Source organism: Tauraco erythrolophus, chromosome 14 (assembly GCF_009769465.1).
Source record: "Tauraco erythrolophus isolate bTauEry1 chromosome 14, bTauEry1.pri, whole genome shotgun sequence".
NCBI lineage: Eukaryota > Metazoa > Chordata > Aves > Musophagiformes > Musophagidae > Tauraco > Tauraco erythrolophus.
The window spans coordinates 2,955,410-2,978,695 of NC_141478.1; the positions used below are offsets into that span (position 1 = coordinate 2,955,410).

Sequence of the window (23,286 nt, forward strand, 5' to 3'; positions counted from 1 at the left end):
CACGTCCTTGGCTGTGGAAGGCAGCAGGTCACTGTCTCACAGCTTTTCATACTGGTGGCAACATGGAAAAATAACAGGTTTGTAAAAGCCATTCAGGGGTTTGACTTGAGCGAACTCACAGACTTTTCAGAGCGAAAAGCTTCCTGAAGCTGCGGGACTGTGATGCCTGTCAACTGCAGCAGCCCCAAAAAGCCACAAGCCTGGTCAGAGTGAAAAAGGCAACCGTGATACACGACCCTTTCGGTTCCTTTTCTGGCAGTACTTCCACTTCAGCATCTCCTCGCAGCCTGGTGCAAGAAGCTAACTAGCTTCCAGTAAGCAAAAACCTTCAGGGGAAATCCCAGTTAGAATCATAGAATCGTTAGGGTTGGAAGGGACCTTCAAAGGTCATCTAGTCCAACCCCCCTGCAAGGAACAGGGATATCTCCAACTAGATCAGGTTGCTCAGGGCCTCATCCAACCAGGCCTTGAACGTCTCCAGGGATGGAGCATCCACCACCTCTCTGGGCAACCTGTTCCAGTGTTCTACAACTCTCATGGTAAAAAATTTTTTCCTAATATCCAACCTGAATCTACCTCCCTCTATTTTAAAACCATTACCCCTTGTCCTATCACAACTGGCCCTCCTGAACAGCCTCTCCCCATCTTTCTTGTAGGCCCCCTTGAGGTACTGGAAGACCGCTATAAGGTCACCCCGGAGCCTCCTCTTCTCCAGGCTGAACAGCCCCAACTCTTTCAGCCAGTTCTCCCAAAAAGTGCACCCAACACCACACTGAGTCGTCCCCTGTAATTCTTTATTAGAATCATGGATGAATATATTTTAAATCAATCTAAAAAAATAATGAATCAAGGTACAGTACATGCATAAAATACAAAGTAATTTACAAACAGATCAAAATAGCATCTTCAGAACTAATACTAGGAGGAGAAATGGAATTAAAAAAAAAAAACAACCAACAAACAAGTGACCGACTACAGCAATGCCTTCCGTGTGCCTTACACATCATGAGCACCGCAAGACAGAAAGGTTGGGTACGAAACGCAGCTGGTAGTGCCTACCCAGATCTGGATGTTCCACATGGGTCATATCAGAGTTTGAGAAACGTCCCCTACGATCCATCCTTTCCCTGTAATTGTATAAATACCTGCAGGCGTTTATACACCAGTTACTTTAAATACTGTAGAAACTCAGTGCCTATAGCCCCCAAATCTCAACACTAATGACGTGTTTGGGAATGGCACGTGCTGAGTGACATGCAGCAAGCGCAGTGAAGGCACAGTTCATGGATCCCTGAACGAGCTGATGGAACAGATGACTTGTGCTGAGCGACAGAGCACAGCGGGAACGCATCCAGTGAGAAAACTACTCCAGGTGTTTTTGTCAAAGAACATAAAACCACTGGAATAGTTTAAAAATACCAGATGAAACCGAACTGGAAACTAAGACCAGGTTGTGGAATTGTTGATTCATCAACTCAAGCACTTGAATATATTAATATATGTGGCAAGTATTAATAAATGTGATATGTAATATGCGACAACACCCTTCAAGTCTGTGTACCACGAAAGAAAAAAGGCATCCTCAAATCCTGATACCACCAGCACCCTGGAGGCCAAGTCTCGGGTAGCACAAAAACGTGCTGCGAGTTCCAGTGTTAGAGTGACCCTTCCCCAGGGCAGGCAGCTCGTGCTTTTGCTTTCTTCAGAGGAGGCACCTCAGAGTCCCACCAGCGTCGCCCCAGCCAGCCTCCCAGCAGCTCTGCCTCACGTCACCACCTCTGCAGCAGGTGCCAAACCACAACAGCTCATTCACAGGTAGCAAGAACCCCGCTGCTCGTTCGCAAGAAATTCTCTTTCCTCCCCCATAGTATTCTATAAAAAAATCCTCGACTTGACAATCTGAAGATGTAGCCAAAAACATTAACTTACACTAAAATTGCACTTCAGAGCAACAGGCGTTTCGTCAAGCTTTAGATGCAGTATGCAACACCTTAAGACAAGGACAGACTATCCTGCCCAGAGATATTTTCCCAGTTAACCTGACAGTAATCGTTTTGCGAGGAGCAGAACAACATCCTCAAGTGCTCACCAAAGGTGTCCGTGCTCTGACTAGCGGGCATCACGTTGGAAAGAGATCAGTTCCAAACAATTTACTGAACCAAACCCGACAAGTCGGTGTTGGGAAAATACTGCAGCCACACAGAAGCAATAGATTTATAAACACTGAAATCAAAGTGTTTAAGACATGGAGAAATTCAGAAGGAATAAGCAGTAACTAAACACAAGAAAGTAACCACGAGAATTACAAATATATTTAAATCTTGGACCTGGGGAATATACACAGCCTTTTAGGAAAGAATGAACAATTCTATATATTCTGACAGCACTGCATCTTTGGTTTGTTTTCAGTGGTTGGAGGGACGTGGATGGGAACCACGTTGTTGCTTGGAGACATATCGTTTTCACGTCTGTCGGACATTTGCTTCTGGGAAACAATACGGTAGATCTCTGGAAGATGAGAAAGAGCTAGTCGTTACGTGTACACCAGCAAAACACCATCAGAAAGTTAAGTCTGGGGGAAACCAGGCACAAAATAGATAAAGATTTCTCAAAGTTTTGGAACTATATAGGCAAAACACAGAAGTGTTCACAGGAAGTTCAACTGTGCTGCTTTCTATATTCAGAAAATAAAATATTTATATTTTTGCAAAAGAAATTAATTTTTTAATAACTGTTTTACTCCCCTTGAGATAAGAGTTAGTATTCTTTTTTTTTTTTTTGCTAGGAATCAGAAACTCTGTGCCCCATCAATTCCTTCTGATGGTTCCTGAGGCTCCGAGGACAGTGGTTGTGTGTTTGCTGACGTATCCGCAGACAACAGCAGCATTAAAAAGAACCACTCAAAATTTCTCTCTCTGATAGGACTGCGAGGGCAACTTCTCTCTCAGCATACCTAGCACGTACAGTAGCCTGTCTGTCATCCAAGGAGTTTTAAATCTTCAGAAAAGGTTGAATGCTGGGGCCCAAAAGGAGAGATCCGGCCCCTTAAGCAGAACACAAACCCTTTAGCTACACTAACACAGCAAATTTTGTAAACTTCCAAACTGCACAGAAGAAATATGGACTCCAGATGAAGAAATTCCAGCATAAATGAGAGAGCATGGGTTAAACTCCTGTGCCTTTCCCAGCACGCTGCCAAGTGGGACGCTGCACACCTGTGCTGAAAGCCTTGCCCAGTTTCCTGGGATTTGTTAAGTCACCCATGGCATGCACTGCACATAAACTCAGAGTAGCTACAAGAGCACTTACTTCAGCTGCACAGAAAAAAAAAAAAAAGTAGAGCATGCATAGCCCCAGAAAGGAAACACAGGATAGCAAAAATAGAACATGGGGAACTCGTGTGCAAATTTGAGTTTTAAACCATTAAAGTGAGGGTTTTTTTTTAAAAAAAGAAAGCTTGCTAAACCTCAGTTTAACAAAAGTCTGAAAGTGTTTCAGATTCAGCAAAAAGCCGACCCTGACATGACAACATCACATCTTCTACCCTGCACAACAGAGAAGAGTGCTGGCAACAAACACGCCAGCGCTGCCAGGCAGCAGAGCCCCCGAGAGAAGGGAGCTGATGCCCACATCCCGCTTGCACTGCCCGAAGGTCTCGGATAAGCCCAGGCTGCAGAAGATGGGGCGTCTGCACTTCACTCCTACTGCAGAGCAAAGTGGGAAAGAGCACAGCTCACAAACAACTCTGGTGAAACAAAGCAAAGGGCCAAGTTCTTTTGGAGGTCTGAAGTCTCTTATCAGCTGGATAATGACTGTCCAAACACGTATCTCGCCTGACCCCAAAACCAAGACAAGGTTTTTCCACCAGAAATTTGTCATTAGGAAGTAGGCTTTGGAATTTTAATGAGCTGCTGTGTGATGCTCGTCCTGACATCATTTCAGTACTGGAAACGGAGCAACCTTGTGCAGGGAGGTCCTCTCTGCTGCCAAGGGCTGATCACAGAGCTAAGCGCCTGCTTTTACAACAGCGGGAGGAGATGGCATTGAGGAGCTAAAAAGGGTCCCTGACAAACAAACCTTGCCCTTGATGCAACAAGCCTGCACTGATTTAAGCTGCTGACACAATCAGAGGACAAGTGCTCCCCAGGAAGAGCAAGAGCAGGGCTGCACCCATGGAACTGCTGGCAAAACAAAAATCTCTCATGTGGATACTGTGGTGTATCTATGGGCTGTACACGTAACACCAAGCTTTGCAAGTGGCACTTCGAGAGAATCTGCCTGTTGGGCCTCCAAACTGACAGCTCAGACTCAGATAGGGATAAACTGTTCAGAAAAATGGATTTTACACCTGCATTCAGTTACAGATCAAGCCACTGAGGCAACCAAACAAGAGCTGCAAACTTAAGTGGATTTTCTGATTTCACCCTTTCTCAAGTTCACTCTTCTTTCCAACAGTCTTACACAAACAACTTCACAAGTTAAGTGAATCCCATGAAATCAGATCTTTAAAGCCATCTGCAACCCCATGTGGGAATCTGCAGATAAAGATCAGCTTCGCCCTGTGGCAGGCCACCAAGCTACGTTCAGCAGAGTGCCTGTGTTCAGAGGTGGGAGGAGAGCAGCTGGAAGAGATACGCTCTGTGTTCCTGGACGAGTTTTCTGCTCCACTACCCTGTCCCAGCTCAGGCAGACAATCAGTTCACTTCCAAGTGCAAACACTACCTGTTCCTGTTCAACAGGAAAAGGGTCTTACCATCGTTGTTACTGGAAACTCTCTAGTAACACCTTTAGCAGCAGCAATTCTCACTTTTCCAAAGAACTTCCTGAACAAGTCCACACTAGTCCCTAACATTCTAGGTCACTCACTTCCTTCATTCAGCAAGGACTGGCAACAGCCCTCTGTATAACACCCTCATCTTACAGCAAAGATCTTCAGTAAACAGCCCTGAAGCCTCAAAAAGCATCAATTTCTCTGCCGAGAAAGGGTCTATCCCTCTGACTCTGGGAACGTACTTCCACCATCCCCACGTCCACAGCATCCCAGGCAGTTCTGCAAGGACACTTAGCAGCTGTGCTGCTGGAATCGACTTGCAGCAGCCCCAAGTTTGTTGCTTACTGCCACTCCTCCCTCCTCTGCAGTGCAAACCTGGGTGCAGCCGCAGCACACTGCCCTAGATGAAAGCCTAAATGGCTAAAACCTGCCTTTCCCTGGATCACCTGCACACTCCTTCACCACACACAGCCATGCTGGTGTGAAAGGGGAGGTGGGAACAGCTTAAACCGGCTCTCACTGGGGCAAAACACCCAGTGGCAAAGCCTACACTGAAACTGGTCTGCAGTGAGGAATGCCAGGCTAATGAAGACGTGCACTTTTTAATGAAGACACTCCACTTGATGCTCTGCTCAGTGACTGAATTATTAAGAGCACATTCAGCAGAACGAACGCATCACTGCATAATTAGTGACTGAGACAGGCCTTGCACTGAAAGAGGGCTGGGAAAAAGTGACACTGCTGCCTAGGAGGAGCTTGTCCAGTCCTTGTCTGCTCAGCCCGCACTACTGTTTCATTCATTTTCAGGTGTACAGAGCTAACAAAAGAGGAAATCCCTAGATTTTCTGACATTAACGCTCTGTGATGTTGTTTCCTTGGAGATGGGATTCCTTGGAGATGAAACGGCAGCAGAATGCAGTATGGGAACAGAGACAGCACAGAGCTGGGCAGGGAACAGAGGCAGACTGCAGTTTACTTTAAGGATGCTTTATCCTGCTGTGAATGCTCAGAGTGGATAGGATTATAATACCAGTCTCTCCTATTTGCCAGATGATACAAAGCAGCTTTGTGTGCAGAACAATCAGCCCTTGAAGTCTAGACATCTTGCAACAGAAGAATTTGGACAGCAACCATTACTCATCCGGTATCCACAGTAGGACAGGAAGCCCACTAGATTTAAGATATACCTCCCCCTCCAAAAGTCCTCTATAATAGAGTGAGAGGAGAGAAAAGCTTTCTTCTCCTTCTTCCACCTGTAACAGCAGCAGATCACATCCTCACTTAGGCTGTGCTAACTATAATGGAGCAAAGCCATCTATTCAAAGTGGCTTAATCTGAGAATCTAGGTGTGGACAAGCGTTAACACGGACCCTGCTACACCTCCCAGAAAAGTACCGCTTCCAGCACTGTCCCAACCAGAGCAGCTTCAGCAGGGCTGGAGAAGAAAGGAGTTTTGCTACAGACCTTAGTCAGGTGAAACCTAAGCAGCTGTGTGAAAGGTATCAGGAGCAGCCTGGGATGGTTTTGCAGTGCAGTTCCCAGCACTGCAAACACCAGCAGAGCTGGTGCAGCTGCATGCCCTGCCTCTTCTTCTGTCAGCCACCTCCGCTCGCAGCCTGTGGCAAAGCCTGTTGGCTTTACCAGCTTCCCTCTTCAAAGGACAGTGAGCATTCCACCCGCAGGCACTATGCTTGGAGGCAGCCTTGCCAAATACAGACTAACCATGATTCTGCAGGATCACTCCGAAAACCACATTCCTCAGATGACTGCTCCTCTCTTTCCTTCAAAGCAAATCATTAACAGAAAAAGCCAGCTGTGAAGTGTTATTGAGAAGTTTATTGGCAGAACATTCCTCCTTAGCATGCCAGTCACAGCCGAGATGGAGCCAACCTGCTGCTAATGCATTATTTACTTCATCTTTATCTCCCTGAAACAGGAGCTCCTGTCTGGAGCGAGCCACATGCCCACTAATCAGCAGAAGTGTTTCTTCCAGCACAGTTAAACCAGCCCCTGTCCGCATACCCAAGAGCTCTTTACCCAAAGCACTGTCAGAGCAACAAGCAGGGAACGTTGATGTTTGTGGAAAAGCAACAGCTTCAGCAATCTATCAGCATCCACCGAGGGCAAGTTTTAATCGCTTGTTCTCCTATTACAGCCTGCTCTCCCTTACAGAAGAAATAAACTAGGAAACAATCGAGCCTCTGTGAATTAGAACCCAAAATAACTTCTGGAATAAAAGGTACTGTTGGAAGCATGCGAGGAGAGATAAAGAAACAGCCGAGCCTGTGCCCAAGAGGTGAACTGCTCTCCCATGGCAACGGCAGCATATCGCCCGGGCGTCACACAGCTCTGCGGAAGGCAGGCAGCAGCCCAGGGCACGCAGCAAACTTCCCTCCTCTTCAGCCATCCCTGTTAGAGACCAGAACGGCCCAACAGGAGATGGGGGCAATGAGGTGACCAGTTTATATCGGCAATGACAGCCTGACAGCCACCTTGGGAGGGGATAAACAACGTCCGATATATTTCCAGTTGGTTTATTAGTGTCGGTGCTGAATGAGTAGGAAAGTTCATTAACTAACCTCCATCTGAGAGTCCTGAGCCCTTCAGGAAACTGGAAGCGCAGGCAGCAAGGCTGGTCTGCATTACACACAGCACACGTGGCCAGAATCTCAACTAAACTCAAAGCTCAGTCTAGGCGCTCCTCAGAGGGGCTACCAAGGACACATGAGTAACAGAAGAAGTTTCAGCAGTTACAAGTAAGCTATAAAAATGTCTTTCTCCTGAAAAATCCATGCCCAAATTCATGAGCATTTTTGACAGGACCGCCTTTAGGTGGGTGAAGAAAACAGAAAATCCAGCGTAACTTCTCTTTTTTTTCCCATTTGTGCAATGGTAAATTACAATCAAATGACGACACTGAAGTTGAAAGGGAACCACATGGTTCAGCTAAAGAGGAAGCACTCAAATTCTAGTCCCAGCCCTGCATGAAGCAGCAAGATGACAAGCACCCCTACTTACTGTGTGTTCATCCAACACAGACACACACACTTTTTTGATAGAATACAGACAGGAGCACTACTGCTCAGGAACCCATTGTAAAAAAAAAAACAATAGAACCAGAACCTACTGGAGGCCTCTTACAAGTAAGGATAAGACAAGAAACAAATAGATACAGGCAGATAATACTCCAGCAGCATAACAACTCTCTCTCTCCACTGCTAGAGTGTTCGGAAAGCATTCCAAACAACTCAAGAAAATGCTACAGAATTTATATTTTTATTACAGTACATAGCTTCCTAACTGCCTCCTTACCTGCATGTTCCAGTATGGCTAACAAGTGCGTTTTGGTGTGCTTTTAGAAGAAAGTCTAAATTAGGTGGCAAAGAGAAAAAAAACCCACAAAACTACCTGGGTGCCCATGTCACAGTAATGGGATCTGATTAATAGAGACACATAGTTGAGAAGTGGGGCTGCTGCTCCTATCAAGCAGATCATGTAGCTGGCACATGCCACATTAGGAAGGAGGGAGCTTAAATTTGCAACTAGGATGTTTCCTAGTTGGAGGGACTCAGAGAAAACAGACATACCAAAACAGAGGAGTCTCCCAGATGTTTCGAAGACCCAGACTAGAGATCTGGAGAGGCATTTGCCAAAGCTGGGAATGACAGAAGCTCAAAAACTACACACACCACTGTTGTCCCACTATGCCCTGGCTACAGCTAACGGGTTACACAGCAACACAGAGGTCCCATGACAGCTAGTGATTTCCTCACCAATTTGCAAATTCCTACCCCATTCTTTATAAGCCATGGTTAAGTTAACATCCCCCATGTAGTTGTAGTTGAATGTCTCAGACTCTTCACAAGTTTTGCCTCTCTGAAAAAGGGTTTAAACAAAAAGGAAGTACTTTATCCACAGAGCATGAAAAATGCAGCACTCAGTGCCATCACATGTTACAGAGGCTGAAAGTCCAGCGGGACTATTCGATGCAGTGAGTGACTACCCTGCAGCTCAAGAGTCACCACGTCTCAGACCACCAGTACTGTTCAAAGGAAGGATCTCTACTCTTTCATCCTTTTTCCCTTGGCAACTGCTATGGTCACCATTAAAGATGGAAACAAACCAGATTGACGACCTCTCTGATAAACAATGCCTGTTTTAACTTCAAGCTTGCATGAGAGCATTCTCTCCCATGGACACTCCCTACACCATACACAAATGGGAAGCTGAAACATAAACTAGGCTGACTAGAAACCTGGGGCAGATCAAAGTGAACAAGCATTCCCTTCTGAGTTCGAGGCAGGCCTTTCAACTGTGACACTTCGAAACTGCACTCAAATCTTATGGCTGTGAAGAATGATTAAATAACTTAATTTTAAACACTTTATAGGCAAAGAGAGGCCTATTTGCATCATGTCTTAGCAGCCTTCTGCCCTTCCCCCTTGAAGCACAAAGCACTAGATGACTCACCTGTCAGAATAGTCTGGAAAGCTGCTTCCACATTTGTAGAGTCTAAAGCAGACGTCTCAATAAATGACAAACCATTCTTCTCTGTGTGGACAGAAATACCATAATTAGAGGGGTACATCACAGATCTGTTTCCCATCTGGAAGAACTTCTGTACCAGATTATATTTGTGGTGTTCCTGATGAGACACACGGGTATCAAGAAAAAGGATAAAAAGTTGTGGGTTTTTCCCCCTTACATGACCTGAAAGCAACTCCACCCAACACCAACAGTGGAATTTACACATCCTCAAGCACAGGCACCAGTCCAGTGCTGTGTTACTTTGAGGGACATCTTCCTGCATCACTGAAAGTGAGAATTTGTTGCACTTTCCAGAATTATGTGAGGAAGCTTCCTGGATTTTCTTTAACCTCATCAAGTTTCTCCATCTCCCACCTGCTGCTATGTCATCATGGCTTATTTAAGAGGGGTAGCCGGATCCAGGGAATGGCAGGGATCACCTGCAGGCAGGGATCCTCACTGGCCATAAACTCTGCAAATATAGCTACGGCAAGCCTTAATGTAAGAAACCCAGCTACACCTCTGAATGAAAGAAATTTGGCCTAAACCAAGGCAAGATTTACAGAAACTAGAATTATTTTCACAGATCTTAATCATGTAAAAAAGAGTCAGAGAGCCAGCTTAGTGAAAATCTGTTCAGCCACGGGCATCTGCATAGGGCTCCAGATTGGTACAAAGGCGGCAATATACAGGTGGCAAAGCTACCACCATACAAGAAACGCAAGCCTAAAGTCAGTTTCTGCAAGAAAAACAAGGCATAGGCAAGAGAATAAATCTGGTTTAAAAATCTTCAAGTGCCTCTGGCTGATCCTTGAAACCATGTCAGCATGCATGGTCTACAAGGCTTCTTTTTTGACTGAATTGAAAAAGGGACAAACACCAGTATGTGACACTGAGGAACACCACCAGCAGCACTCTCCTTCCTCCTACCAGCACGCTCACCTATCTAGCACTCGTAGGCAGAACCCAGACAGTTAGCATTACGAAATTATCTTGAGTTCACCAACCTGCAAAAGCTCTGGCCTCATCTGTAGGGACTGCTCTCAGGTGACGCAAGTCACTCTTGTTTCCCACAAGCATGATGACAATATTGCTGTCGGCGTGGTCTCTCAGCTCTTTCAACCACCGCTCTACGTTCTCGTAAGTAAGGTGCTTAGCAATGTCATACACCAACAATGCCCCTACAGCTCCGCGATAGTACCTGTGGGGGAAGAGACACGTTACAGAACCAGCGAGAAACATGGTGATTAAAAGTGACAAGTTACCAGGCAATAATAGGAAATGGCTATTACTAAGACAGTTATGCAAAAAAATATCCAGAAGCAGGCTACATCAGCCTAGAAGCGGTGAAGTAGAACATCCAGACTAGGGTTATGCCACATGACCACCCAAGTAGCCAGGACAGCTCAGAGCCTAGCGGGTAAGCCAAGCCCCACACTTGTGGGGAGAATTCTGCATCCCAAAAATGAAGCTCTGGAATCCGTGGGGAGCTACTGTCACCTTCAACCTCTGATCCACTCCTGAAGTCTCCTCCACCCATCACTGTGGGTGCAGTACAGGCACAGCCCATAGTGATAGGGAGACTTCAGAATGACTCACTGGATCATAAAAACATCAGCCTGATCTGTTCCCTTTACAAAAGCCACAGCTGGTCTCTTCAGATCAGAGAAGCACAGCGATGCATTCAAAAAGAAACAGGCTGCGTTCTCTCACCCCACAATTACCTCCAGCTTCACTAATCCAGCTTTTGCTATGCTATTTTTTTTTCAATTAAATAAGCAAGCAAAGTGAGCAGCCTTTCCTTACTGTTATGGGAGGGTTTCTGGTCTTGGGTTACCACTGATAAAACCTCCACAAACACTGATATTACTTTATCAATCCCTTGCACTGAAATTAGTCTCTCTAAGCTCTTGCATTCTAGGCTCCAGATGCCTCCAGTTACATACCATGAGAGCACTGAGAAGTAAATCAGTTTGTGTAGGGACACACTCTATCAAATTTCTGGACTGAATAATATTTGAGCTTCCTTCCCCACAGGTTGTGGATACCACACAATAAAATACCAACACCCTGTTTGCAGTTTCTGAGGAACCAGAAGGGCCCAAAATTACCCTCCTCAGCACAAGTTTCTTTTCAGCCATACAAGCTATCACTTACGCTGATGTTATAGCTCGATACCGCTCCTGCCCTGCTGTGTCCCATATCTGAGCCTTTATTGTCTTCCCATCAACTTGAATGCTTCTTGTTGCAAACTCTACTCCAATGGTGCTTTTGCTTTCCAAGTTAAACTCATTGCGAGTGAATCGAGACAGGAGGTTACTCTTGCCTACTCCAGAGTCTCCAATAAGTACAACTACAAGACAAAAACGACATGAGAATCAGATTCCACGCGTACATAATACATTGACAATCACCAGCAATAAACATTTATTTTCTGGAATTAAGCATAAAGAAAAACAATGGCAAAACCACCACCCTTGTCATGAGTCTACTGTCCAAGTGTTGGTATTTCCAGAGAACCAGAGCTGCCACATTCACCAGCATTTTGACTGTGTTAGACTCAACTATGACCTGTTACATTTCAGTCTCCTTTGCTCAACACAGAAGAACATTCCTCCTCCAGGAAGAACATACACGGCTGTCACTGCAAAAGTCAGTGACAGTTTGGATTTCACATGCTTGTAACAACGTTAGAACTAAAAACAAAACAAAAACCTCATGCCACACAACTGAAATCTGTGTTGCTGAAGAAGTCCAAACTGCAGGACAAGCAACAGGCTCTGCCTGCATTTTACACTCTTTATACCTTTGCAGAAGAGAGGGTCCCCACTGGGGCAGAAAAATTTCTGAGCGGAAAAAAGAACCACCATACCCAAAAAAAACCCCACAAGACCACCATCACCCTGATGGAGAGTTTAGAAATGTTTGCCGAGCCACAGCACTCTGCCCTTTGGTAGATCCTCATTGCTGCTGTGACTCCTGGCCACTGCAGGCCAGAGCCTGAAAATGCTCTAAAATGCTGCCAGGGTATTGCTGGTCCTCAAAATTACAGCCACCATCCACTCCCCCTTCCCCATCTCAACTTGACTCATCACAGCACCAGTGCCAAGCAAACTAATTGGAAAGATTCAGCTGTGCTTGACACGGGATTGACGGAAGGTTTAAAGTCCAGTTCCTACAGGAAGAAAAGCATCAATCACGAGGGCTCTCTGCAATATCCTGTGCCGCTGAGTTGAAAGGTGCAAGTTTAAGTGTAACTTAAAACTCGCTACACGATGCAGGACACTGGATGAAACACATTCACACCCCTGAGTCACACCAACGGGAGCCTCTTGGGATGATCTTACGCCCTTAACGAAGAGAAGGTACTGAACTGGTAACACAAGGAAACGGAGGAAAAAGAGGATGAGTAAGATACTTGAGAAGAATGGCTGATAACCTTAAAGTTCAGCAGTGAATCAAGGCCAGTCAAAGCAAAAGACTGCACACACAGGTGACAAAAAAAAAAAAAATAATATGTTGTGGCTATGCTTGTTTTGAAAAAACAGAAACACTTGCTCACATGAGAAACCCCCCACCGAGTCTTAGTCTAGCAGCACGGATACTCCCATCTGCTGCTGCAGCCCTCTGAACACCATCTTCTACTTAAACAACGCAAAACAACTCTGACAAATGGGATTTTCTCTGCCTGTAAGGGCAGAGCAGCACCTTTTAACCACCCTTCACAAAACGAAAACTGCAGCAAACGCCAGCTTCAAGCACGGCCTTGTAGAGAACACTTCATCAAAACAAACATCCTTCCAACTTCCTCCGCCAGCTGACTCAGCGCCCGGCCACGCTGCAGAAGTTGCATAGAGCACAGGGCAGCCCTGTTAACCACGTCTGTTCGCCAAGATCCCAAGTGCAAGCACGTCTGCTGAATGCAAACAGGATTCTGCTTTCCTACATGGCAGGTCAGCACTGCCCAGGGTCAGCTGGAACGGCTTTGCTGGCACAGAAGACACTAAACTGTAATAAAACTTTGGGCAGGGGACGGGGCACCTAATTGCATCATCACCACCTGGCAAACTGCCATGGCTTTCCTCCTTCACTGGCAAATAAGCACTTTGATAGAGTTTTGGCAGGTTTAGGCCACAGTTTTAGATGACATCATGTTTGTTTTCCCTGGGATGTGTTACAAAGAACAAGTTCCTAGGAGGCAAAAGCTGCCAACTCCCTGCGCACACCCCAGTCCTGCTACCACCGGGCATCAGCATGGGCAGCAGGCGAAAACTTCTCTAAACAAGGGAAGCAATCTACACACATAATTTCCTAACAGGTTGCATCATATATCTGCTCAGTATTCCCCTCCAACATATTTTTGTTGTTCAGTGCATATTTCAAAGCACGGCTTTAAGTCATTTAACAATAAACTGATAGTTTTAGTTCCTCTGCCAGGTTTTTTTTTCCTCCTCACCTCGTCTGAATCCCACGCTGCTTACATTCGGAATGATTTCCAGCACCAGATTAATGTGTCTCAATTAAAAGGGGAAAATATCAGACTTTCCTCCTTGAAGTCAGCTATTTCCTCTACTTAACTGAGCCACTGCAGCTCTTGAACACAGACTCAGGAACAGCTTGACACGTCAGCAGGCGCCTAAGACTCCTCACGCCGGCTGCACTTCTGCCAGTCTGAGCAAGTATCACACTTTGAACACAATTATGAACTGAAACAGCTTTAACAGCCACTCAGATTGTATTATTAATTGCCATTTTGCTTTCCTTATCAAACCACTTCATTTTGATATCTCCTCTTACCCAGTGCTCCCATGTATTACATTCTTAGCACAGAAACACAGCAGGAATGACCCTGGATGTCCGAGTCCCATTCTAACTATCCCAAGCAAAGAGTTTCTGGCAGGGAAGTGACATTATCTAGCTCCATGTTAAAACTCATTATTCCTGCACACACACTTTTATTGGGCTTTTCTTCCAGAAACTCACTCCTAACGGTTAGAAACTGCCTTCTAATTTTCAGAAGAAATTAGCGGGCAGCTGATGGTGGTGTTCATGTGCCAGCAATGTCCATTAGCTTGCTAGTTTCTTCTCCCAGTGGTGTTTATGCCGGCATATTTACAGAAAGCAACCGCATTTTCCTCTCAGCTTTGTTCTCCCAGCTAAATAAGCCAACCTCTCAAGTGTTTCCTTATAAACAGACCGTCCATTTCCCCAAACATCATTCCTACAAGTTTTCTGATTTCTTTTCCACATAGAGAGAAGAACTGCACACATGATTCTAAGCAAGACCTCCCTGTGATATATAAAGGAATTTTAATATTTCCAGCTCTACTAGGCATACCTGGAGCTGGAATTGCCTTTTTCTGACCATATCACCTTGATGGCTCAGTCTGTCTGTGATCAGACCTATTTTTTCCAGCTTTAAGTTGGCAAACTTAGTAATTACTGAGTCCCCAGGCACAAAACCTTACATTCTGAATTCGGAGGACTGCAGTCCTCATCAGCTCACAGTCCTTCCAGTGCTGCACTCCAACTTTCTCCTGTACAACCCAACTTGCATCAGCAGCAAATCCCTTTACTACATCAACACTGGAAGGAGGAACATCTGGAGGAAATATTTAAGCAAGTTCAGCCGCAAAACCTATTCTTGAAAACCTCCATCAATAACCTTCTTTGGACCAGCACTTCCTTTACAGAAAGCTTTGCAATCCAGGGAGATTGGTATTGACACATCCTGGAAGTCAGGAAAGCAATCTCCCTACCTCCAGTGACTACTACCAGGCAGGTCATTCTTACTGGTTTAGTGACGTGCCAGTTCAATACTACTATCTACAGCATTTACCACACTGAAGGTTTAAAACAAGCACTTGGTGGAGAGAAAAGAAAAAGAAAATATATGAAGTCCACGCTACCGTACAAACTTCATTCTGTAATTCCAGTTTTATTTCTGTAGAAGACCAAAATAAGAATTCAATTTCCTAAGTTGCAGGAAAAGCAATTTAGAGAACTATGTAAAGAAAGGGCTATTAATTTTTCACCAACATTTCCAGCTCACTCACCCAATTTTTATTTCTGTTAAACCTCTAACTTAATTAAAGTATTTTCTGAAAATTTCAACAATCTCATGAAATACATTATTGACAACCTAATCAGGTTGAAAATAGAAAGTCCAGCACCACTAGCTTGTATTGTCTATGGTCAAAGCTATTACACAAGTTGCATATTCCACAATTTAAAACTAGTACACCAGCATTAAGGGATGACAATGTCTGGAAAACTCTTGTTTCTGCCTTGAGCTCTGCTATTAAGAGGCATATAAATAAAGAGCCTGGACACATCTTCACGATCCCCAGAAGAACCTGCTGATCAACACCTCTTCCTGCCCCCTTCAGCTGGAGTTTAAAAGAAAAATGAGTGAGATTACCTGATTCTGTATTTTGTAGGTAGCTGGTGATAAACTTAACACAATCATGTCTCATATCCATCTCAGTACGTAACACTGAGCTGGGCCTCCAAACACACCTGTAGTAAAACTGCTAAACCAGCAGGTTCATTACAGCACAAAAGTGCCTCCACATCTAGCCCAGCGAAGGCACAGGGCTTGCTACCATTGTAAAAAACAACAGGTGTCATTACGAATTTGTCTAAACAAACACACAAGAAAAAACGTGTTTCTAAAACCCAAGCCAACAGTTTTGCTCAGTTTTAGAGCACTTCCCCAGTATCGAAGGGAAAAGCTGGAGAAATGAACATAATGCAAAGTAGGAAGCAGACAGCTGGAACTGGAGTTTTTGCTAATGATAAGCTCAATGTCACTGCAAGTCAGGTCCACGTTCAGAAATGAGAAGTCTGACCCCAAATCCAGAGTCCCAGATGGTCAAGGTGCAGACATAATCCTCCCAAGCTTTGTCCACGGAAAACACATAAGACTTCTTCTACAACTGAGGGTTACTTTAATAACTACTCATCTACTGCAAGTGCAGTACTTTAATCAAAAAGAGCAAAAAGTTCCTGCATTTGAGCCAGACTTAATTTATTAAACAATAAAGTGATGTCCTTATATCACCACTATTTTTTCCACTCATTAAAATTAGAGCAAGATTTCTATAAACTAGACTTCATAGGTCTTGTGTTTCCTCAGGTGCAGTGCTGGGAACAGTAGGCATTGCTCTCAACCCTCAAAGTGTGGAAGAATACCAAGACGTGTAACTGGACAAGAAGAATTTACCAGAAATATCTTTTTTTATCTTTTTACAAGCTAGGCTTAGGCTTTAGCATATGCTGAAGAATTGCAACAGAGTCAGGAGAGCGGTATTTTGTCACTGATACTGTGATTTAATTGTACAGCAGCATAGGTGGGCTCAGCTTACACCCACCAGCAGAGTCACCAGATTTTGACATACTGTCACGGGACTGACAGGACAAAACCAGAGGTCTCTCATAAACAGACGTGTGGCAATTTCACTCAAGAGTAGTAAAAGACTGCTAGACTAGAGAATGTCACCCAATTTTTTTAAACCAAGTCAAACTCTGAACTCAGTCCCACCAACCCACCATGTCCCTTAAAGCTCATAAACCCAGAGGAACTGTCCTACTGGATTAAGTGTCCTTATAGACCAACACCCAGTCTGACTGTCAAGAACTGATGTCTGAGAAATACTACGTGTAACAGCACAAACCGGCTAATCCTTGTCCTAGCAAGCCCTTGCATTGTCAAACAAGGAATGTGTTCAGAATTGCTATCGTAATCACCATGCCGAAACACCCCAAAAGACATTTTTCATCCTCTGTAAATTTGTGCAGTCTTGCAAACCTGTTTATAGTACTTACGTCAGTGCACCGCTCCAAAATTTGTATCCACATTCTGTGAGACTTTATGTCCTTTTGTTTTTGTCTGCTGCTCAACAAAAGCAGCATTACAGATATCCAGAGAAATGATGACAAACAGTAGATACTTTGCCTATTTGTCCATATCACTTATTGTTTTAATTTTGATAAAGTTGCACGTTACTTCAGTATAAGGGATATGAATCCATTAAGTGTCTCCTTTGATTATTTTGATGCCCTTCTCCATCTTTTTTATTCCACAGTATCCCTTTCAAAATGGGTATGCCCGTCCGGCCTACATTTCCCCTCAATCCCCAAGATGCTCATGTCTCAGATTCAAACATCAGCTTAGTGATGCCCCTGAGTTCTCATTCTCTTTTCCAAGAGTTTTTACCTACCTCTTGCCTTTTTGACCACTGCCTGGTAACGAGACAGTCATTTCAGAGACCTACTCGCAACAATTCCAGGATCATTCCAGAGCGCTGACAGCTTGTTTAGAACCACCATCACCTTTGGGAAGTCACAAAAGTTTCCGCAATTTGTATTACACTGCATTTCTTATGTTATTTCAGCTGCCACATTAATCCCAGTTATGTGACATTCCATCAACTTCCTGCGGTCTGCTTTAGCTTTGCAAATCCCCAATTGCTCATCTACACAACATCCTTTTCATGCTACTCCCTGCACTCCCAACAGCTGCTATAAACTAGTCTAAAGAAAAAAAATCTTTAGGAGGGGCAATCAATCAAACTAGCTTTGAGCTTTTCTATATAACTGGATCCTAACTTAATTATTTCCCTCCCATTACGTGAGGAAGCAGGTCTAATAAAAGATAGGACCTCTCTCAACAAGCTCTGCGTCACTGACGTTCCCAGGCCTTCACGGCCAAAACGTTAATTGTAAGCATACTGGCAATTGTGTGAACAAGTACAAGTAACACAATGGTTTTGATAACTTGCACACATACGTACCTACAATAAGATTGCTTGATGTGATTAAACTGGTGGTCAGCAAGGCCCTTGCCAGTGCTGGAAGCTGAGAAAAGTACCTCCTTGGTACTTCCTGATTTGATTTTCATAGCAGTACAGACTGATTTACAGTCTGTTTTTGATTTTCATAGCTAATTCTGACTGATTTACAGCCAGAAACAATCACAGAATGGTTTGGGTTGGAAGGGACCTCAAAGATCATCTAGTTCCAACCCCCCTGCCATAGGCAGGGGCACCTTCCACATCACACGGCAATTAGATAAAGCAGGCAACAACAACAACAAAAATTAGTTCCTCAAAGTTATTACAGGAGCTTAAGGGCACAGAAAAAAACCCACTGATGTTTTCCCTCACCTAAGTTTGGCGATGACAAGCACTGGGTCTCTCACCATCACAATGTCACAACGCTCTAAACCCTAAATTCAAATTTACAACACCATATAGCAATAAACGACTGTTTTTTTACAACGCTTTGCTTGCTTTTGCAGTAGGATTTAAAAAACTGGATAGTCAACTTGCAAACCTCGGCGTTTCTGCACATGTTTCACAGCACGCTTTGCGAACCTTTACAGCAGGCTGGTATTTTACTCCGCAGGGAGCAAAAACCGAGCGCTTAACTACAACCTGCAACATTTTAACCCAACCTGCCGCTGTGCAACCGGCTGGAAGGACATCGGCCCTGGAAAACGAGGGATTCCTGCCCTTCTCGGCGGGGTGCCAGGATGGGAGACCACTGGCTGTGAAACGCCAGTTAACGCTCACCCCTCGCGAACGGCTCGGAACACAGAATAATAATTCTGCTTTATTAAATTAGCTGCATCATCCCCCCAGCGCCGAGCGGGGCTGGGTGGGCCCGGCCGGCGCGGGGATGGCGAGTCCCGCCCGCCCCCGCTCCGGCGAGCGGCAGCCGGGACTCGCCCGTGGGCCCGGGCGCCTCTCCCAGCCCCCCAGCCCCCTTCCCGGGGGCGAAGGAAGCGGCGGCGTGGCGGGGGGAGCGGCCGGCCGCCGGGGGGCCGCGCCGTGAGGAGGCCGCTCCTCATCCTCGCCGGGCGCCGAGGCCGGGAGCCCCTCCGGAAGGTGACCGCTCTGGTTGCCGCGGGGACGGGGCGGCGCGGCCGTTACCTTTGAAGAGATAGTCGTACTCGTCGTCGCGGGTGCCCATGGTGGGGTGCGCCGAGGACTGGGAGCGGGAGCCGGACCCTCCCTGCAGCCGCCGCAGCGCTTCCGCCCTCAGCGCTCTGCCCGTCCGCCAACAGGTGCTTCCGGGGCAGCGCCGCGGCGGCGCAAACTCCTTCCGGGCTGCGGCCGCCCGCCCCGCGCTTAAAGGGGCGGTGGGGTGGGCGGTTTGCCCCGGCTTGGAGCGCGCACGGACAGCCCCGGTCGCCCGCCGGGCGGTTACCGGCCTGGGGCCGGGCTGCGCGGCGCGATGGAGCGGCACTAGTGCCGGCCTGGAGGGGCTGTTGGCAGAGCGGTTCCATGGTGTAATGGTTAGCACTCTGGACTCTGAATCCAGCGATCCGAGTTCAAATCTCGGTGGAACCTGGTCTTTTCCTCGCTTTTTTCCTCTTTTTTTTTTTTTTTATTTCCTCGAGATGTCCTTGCTTTTTTCCCGATATTCTCTGCCCAAATTATGGCCGGACACGTTCCTCGCTCCCCCGCTGGGCTCCTGCACCCACAGAGGTGAACCGGACACACCTCACCTGCTCTCTTGGCTGGTGCCCACCAGCACGATTCGTAACGCAGCTCGCGCGGTGGAAAGAGCCCACCAACGCGGGCGTGTTCCCCACCGCCATGCCACTGCCCACCCCACTTCTCCCTTCCCAAAATCCGGTCCCCTCATCTGTCCCTGTGCTGTGGGAGACACCAGCTTTGTCATTGGCTTCCCCTGGTGCAGGCTTGAAACCTAAATAGAAGAGGATAAAAATAGCGCTTGTGCCCAGATGATTAAATCAAAGCCCTTAAAACTGCACTTTTTCCACCAGCTTGTCTTTAGCAGCAGCAGTACGCTCGGTGTCTCTGCAGTCAGGGGCTGCGTTACCATTTCTGTGCGTGGAAAGTAACCCCCAGGCATCGGCAGCAACGCTGCGCATCGGTTACCGTCTGCTGGGACGATAATGAACCATAACGTGATCCTCTGCGTTTAAAAATAAACAGTTCTTGCTGCCTCGGAGCTTCCAAGTGGAGAAGACAAAGCACTAGTAAAAAAGGCAGGTGATGTTTGACCACGACGTGTCACACCGTAGGAGTACGGTGCTGCTGGTGGAGGCTCTCTGGGAGCAGTGGGTGAGGTCAGAGCACTGGGATCTGGGCTCACCCCATGTCCTGCCGCCAGCCTCCAGCGTGCCCCAGCAGGTCGTGCACCTCCAGCTTCTTGCAGGTGCACAAAACCCACTGAGCATTTGGAGTGTTGCATCCCTGGGACCCTGTCCCATGTGTCCCGTGGGAATAATTGCATGTGCCAGTCCCATCAGGGCATTGCGAGGCCAGACCCTGCAGCAGCAGAAAGCACTCGGAAAGGGTAGCGGCGAGGTCTGTAGGAGTCTGCGTCATCTTTGGATTCATTCTTCTTATCTTCAGACAAACCCAGAACACCTGAAATCTTAACTCTGAAAATGTTCATCCTGCTCCTGCCACCCTTGTCAGAAGTTATCCCGCTGCATTGAGTAGAGCATTAAAATTGGTAATTGATGCTTGTATGTGTAGAAGCTGGGGTATATTTACAACTCTGTAGTTAAAGTTTCCTTCTTGCATCCTATTTGCAGTTCTCCATTGAACTTTGTTGTTAAAAATATATTAATTTTCACTTGGTATTTCTCAGGTCTGTTTTCATCCTCCAGAAGTGCTCTTAGCTCCAAAAAAAAAATTAAAAATAACACAGATGAGGTATTTTTAGTTATCCTCCTGCAGAAGCTGTTCTTCTTTCTGTGTTTTGGCTTTTGTTTGTGAGCCTGGAAACACCCTTTATTTACATTTTTCGTCTGCGTAAGCGTTACTTCCTCTTACACCAAACTGCAGATGTTCCTCATCTGGGACTGTTTTATCCTGCGCAAGACTCGAGGGCACCAAGTGAGGACAATGCCTTTTCTGGCTGAGCTAAACACTGCTGTACCACTCTCCTTGTTGAACTTAAGACAGTAGGAAGCAGAGGTGTTTTTACCAATCGTGCACTGTAACACGAAAATTGTTGTCGAATATTTGAGCAGCAGCGGAATTTCTAGCCAACCCATTTAAATGCGTTTGATCATTTATAACCAGGGTCTTCATGGCAAAGAGAGGCGAAACTGAAGCAGCAGAAAGAATTTTGCATCTAAACAGGAGTCAGCTGACAGCAGGGAATGAGGATAGCGTTGGACTGGCAAGGGGCTCCCGAAATCGGAGTCTTGTATTCTGTTCAGTCCTGGGTTAATTTTGTTCCCATTCAAGCAAGCCCCAAATGGGAACATACAAAACCTCAGGAAATGTCGTTGTCGGCACAGACTGTTTTTGGCCGCTCTGCTCTTTCTTTGTGTCCCCTCCCAGAGCGTGCTGCTGTGGTTATGGGATGGCCTGGGACACTTCCCGTGCTTGTGAAACAAGGCCAAAAAGCAGAGGTCAGGCCTGAAATAACAGAGGAGTTTGTGCTGTAGGACTGACAGCTTTTAATGTGAGAACAGTCATTCGGCGCTGGCATTTCTGCTGCATTAATTGCCATTAGTGTCACCCTTGCGGGAACACTAAATTCATTGCAAGCCTTGGATTAGCGCGCTCTCGTAACTCTGCTGTTGGTGCTCAGGCACAACCGTTTGCGGAGGCAGCACGTTCCAAGCAACTGGAGCAGAGACAAGGAATGGTACTCAGCTGGCCCTCGGGTGTTCAATTTAGTGAAGAAAAGCAGCAGAGGTCACACTCATAAATGCATATTTATGGTTCTGTCCTGGAAATTCATACAGCAGCTGGCAAAAAGGTCCCAGCTTTTGCCTCGGCAGCACCATTAATGGGGAGATGTGTGTCAGAGCTATCAGCTCCGAGATGCTCAGCTTCAGGCACTGTGCATCAGGCTCTCCCCGCTCCTGATTCTCACTTCGTTCTCCCACTTCCCTCCTGCCACCGACTCCTGAGACCCCAAGAGAAATCCTGGCCCAATAAAGGGGAAAATTTGCCACCAACTTTAATGTTTATAGCATTCCCATGACAAGGTCAAGGTGCCTTTGCAGAATACACTAGTTATATCTGACATGGAAATAGAAGAATGTGAAACAGGGATGGTTGGGATTTGCTGCTGGTCCCAACTTTTCTGGCTCTGAAGTCATAGACTGGTTTGAGTTGGAAGGGACCTTAAAGATCATCTAGTTCCAACCCCCCTGCCATGGGCAGGGACACCTTCCACTAGAATCCCTGTTCACAGTTTGCAAAGCCACTTTGGAATGATGCGGAATTCAAAATTGCAATAATTTAAAATCGTTCTTGAATGGCTGTTGACCCAAATTCCTGTTTCCCAGATGAAACAAGCCACTGGCTTCCCCAGGGCAGAAAGCAGGAAGGACAAAAGTGAAGCCCCAGAACCTACTTTATTTTATCAGAGGAGAAATATTTCCTAAGGGGGAAATCCAATCAATACTTTGCAATTTTCTAGCAATCCGTGAATCATTGCAATTATGCAGAGATAATTCAAGCTTTCCAATCCAGCTGCTAAATTAGAGAAAAGCTTACTCTAAACACTCACTGCCCCCAGCTTGACATGTCAGTCAGAAAAAAACCTTCAAGTGCAAAATCCATCCACTAGAATAAAAAAAAAACCACTCTTTTTAAAACCCTATATGAAATTAAGGGGATATAGAAGGAGTTTTATTTTTCAGGTAATTCCATGACAGAGGTAGGAGTAATGAAAACGCATGGAGTCGATAGGAATTTTTCTGTTGATAACGCACTTGAATTCCAGCATCTGCTATATTCTTTTTCTACTTCTACAGCTCTAAGAAGAAAATATATAAGAAGAAATGGACCAAATCAAAATTATTTGCTATAAATCAGCCTTTCCTTTCCCAACTCTGGAGCTGAAATAAAAAAGGACTCGGATCTGAACAGGGACCTATCCAAAATCGAACCTCATCCTGGTTTTGCTGTTCTCTAGGGATCTCTGTGGCACTGAGGAAAGAGTGGGAAGGGAGCAACTCTAGAAAAATTACCCGTCTTGTG

General features: G+C 45.9%; 1 protein-coding gene and 1 non-coding gene across 2 annotated transcripts; one reads left to right on the forward strand and one right to left on the reverse strand.

Annotated features, from left to right (window-relative positions):
- Window positions 1-777: 777 nt before the first annotated feature.
- Window positions 778-19,346, reverse strand: RAB11A (RAB11A, member RAS oncogene family). The gene is made up of 5 exons (XM_086620607.1): window positions 19,234-19,346; window positions 11,456-11,651; window positions 10,306-10,499; window positions 9,242-9,322; window positions 778-2,508 (listed from the first exon to the last, which is right to left on the reverse strand). Exons 1-5 carry the CDS (start codon window positions 19,271-19,273, stop codon window positions 2,369-2,371), a joined length of 651 nt encoding a protein of 216 aa, XP_086476733.1. The 5' UTR covers window positions 19,274-19,346; the 3' UTR covers window positions 778-2,368.
- Window positions 19,347-19,581: 235 nt separating this feature from the next.
- Window positions 19,582-19,653, forward strand: TRNAQ-CUG (transfer RNA glutamine (anticodon CUG)). The gene has a single exon. It is a non-coding gene; the product is annotated as a tRNA-Gln (tRNA).
- Window positions 19,654-23,286: the final 3,633 nt, after the last annotated feature.

Bases quoted from the DNA above. Each gene is read 5' to 3' on its own strand.
- RAB11A (XM_086620607.1), bottom strand. From the start codon at position 19,273: ATGGGCACCCGCGACGACGAGTACGACTATCTCTTCAAAG. The intron at 9,323-10,305 runs GTTGGTGAACTC...CTGTCCACACAG, and splicing joins TGAGGCCAGAGCTTTTGCAG to AGAAGAATGGTTTGTCATTT. The intron at 2,509-9,241 runs GTGAGTCATCTA...CTCATCTTCCAG, and splicing joins TTTCCAGACTATTCTGACAG to AGATCTACCGTATTGTTTCC.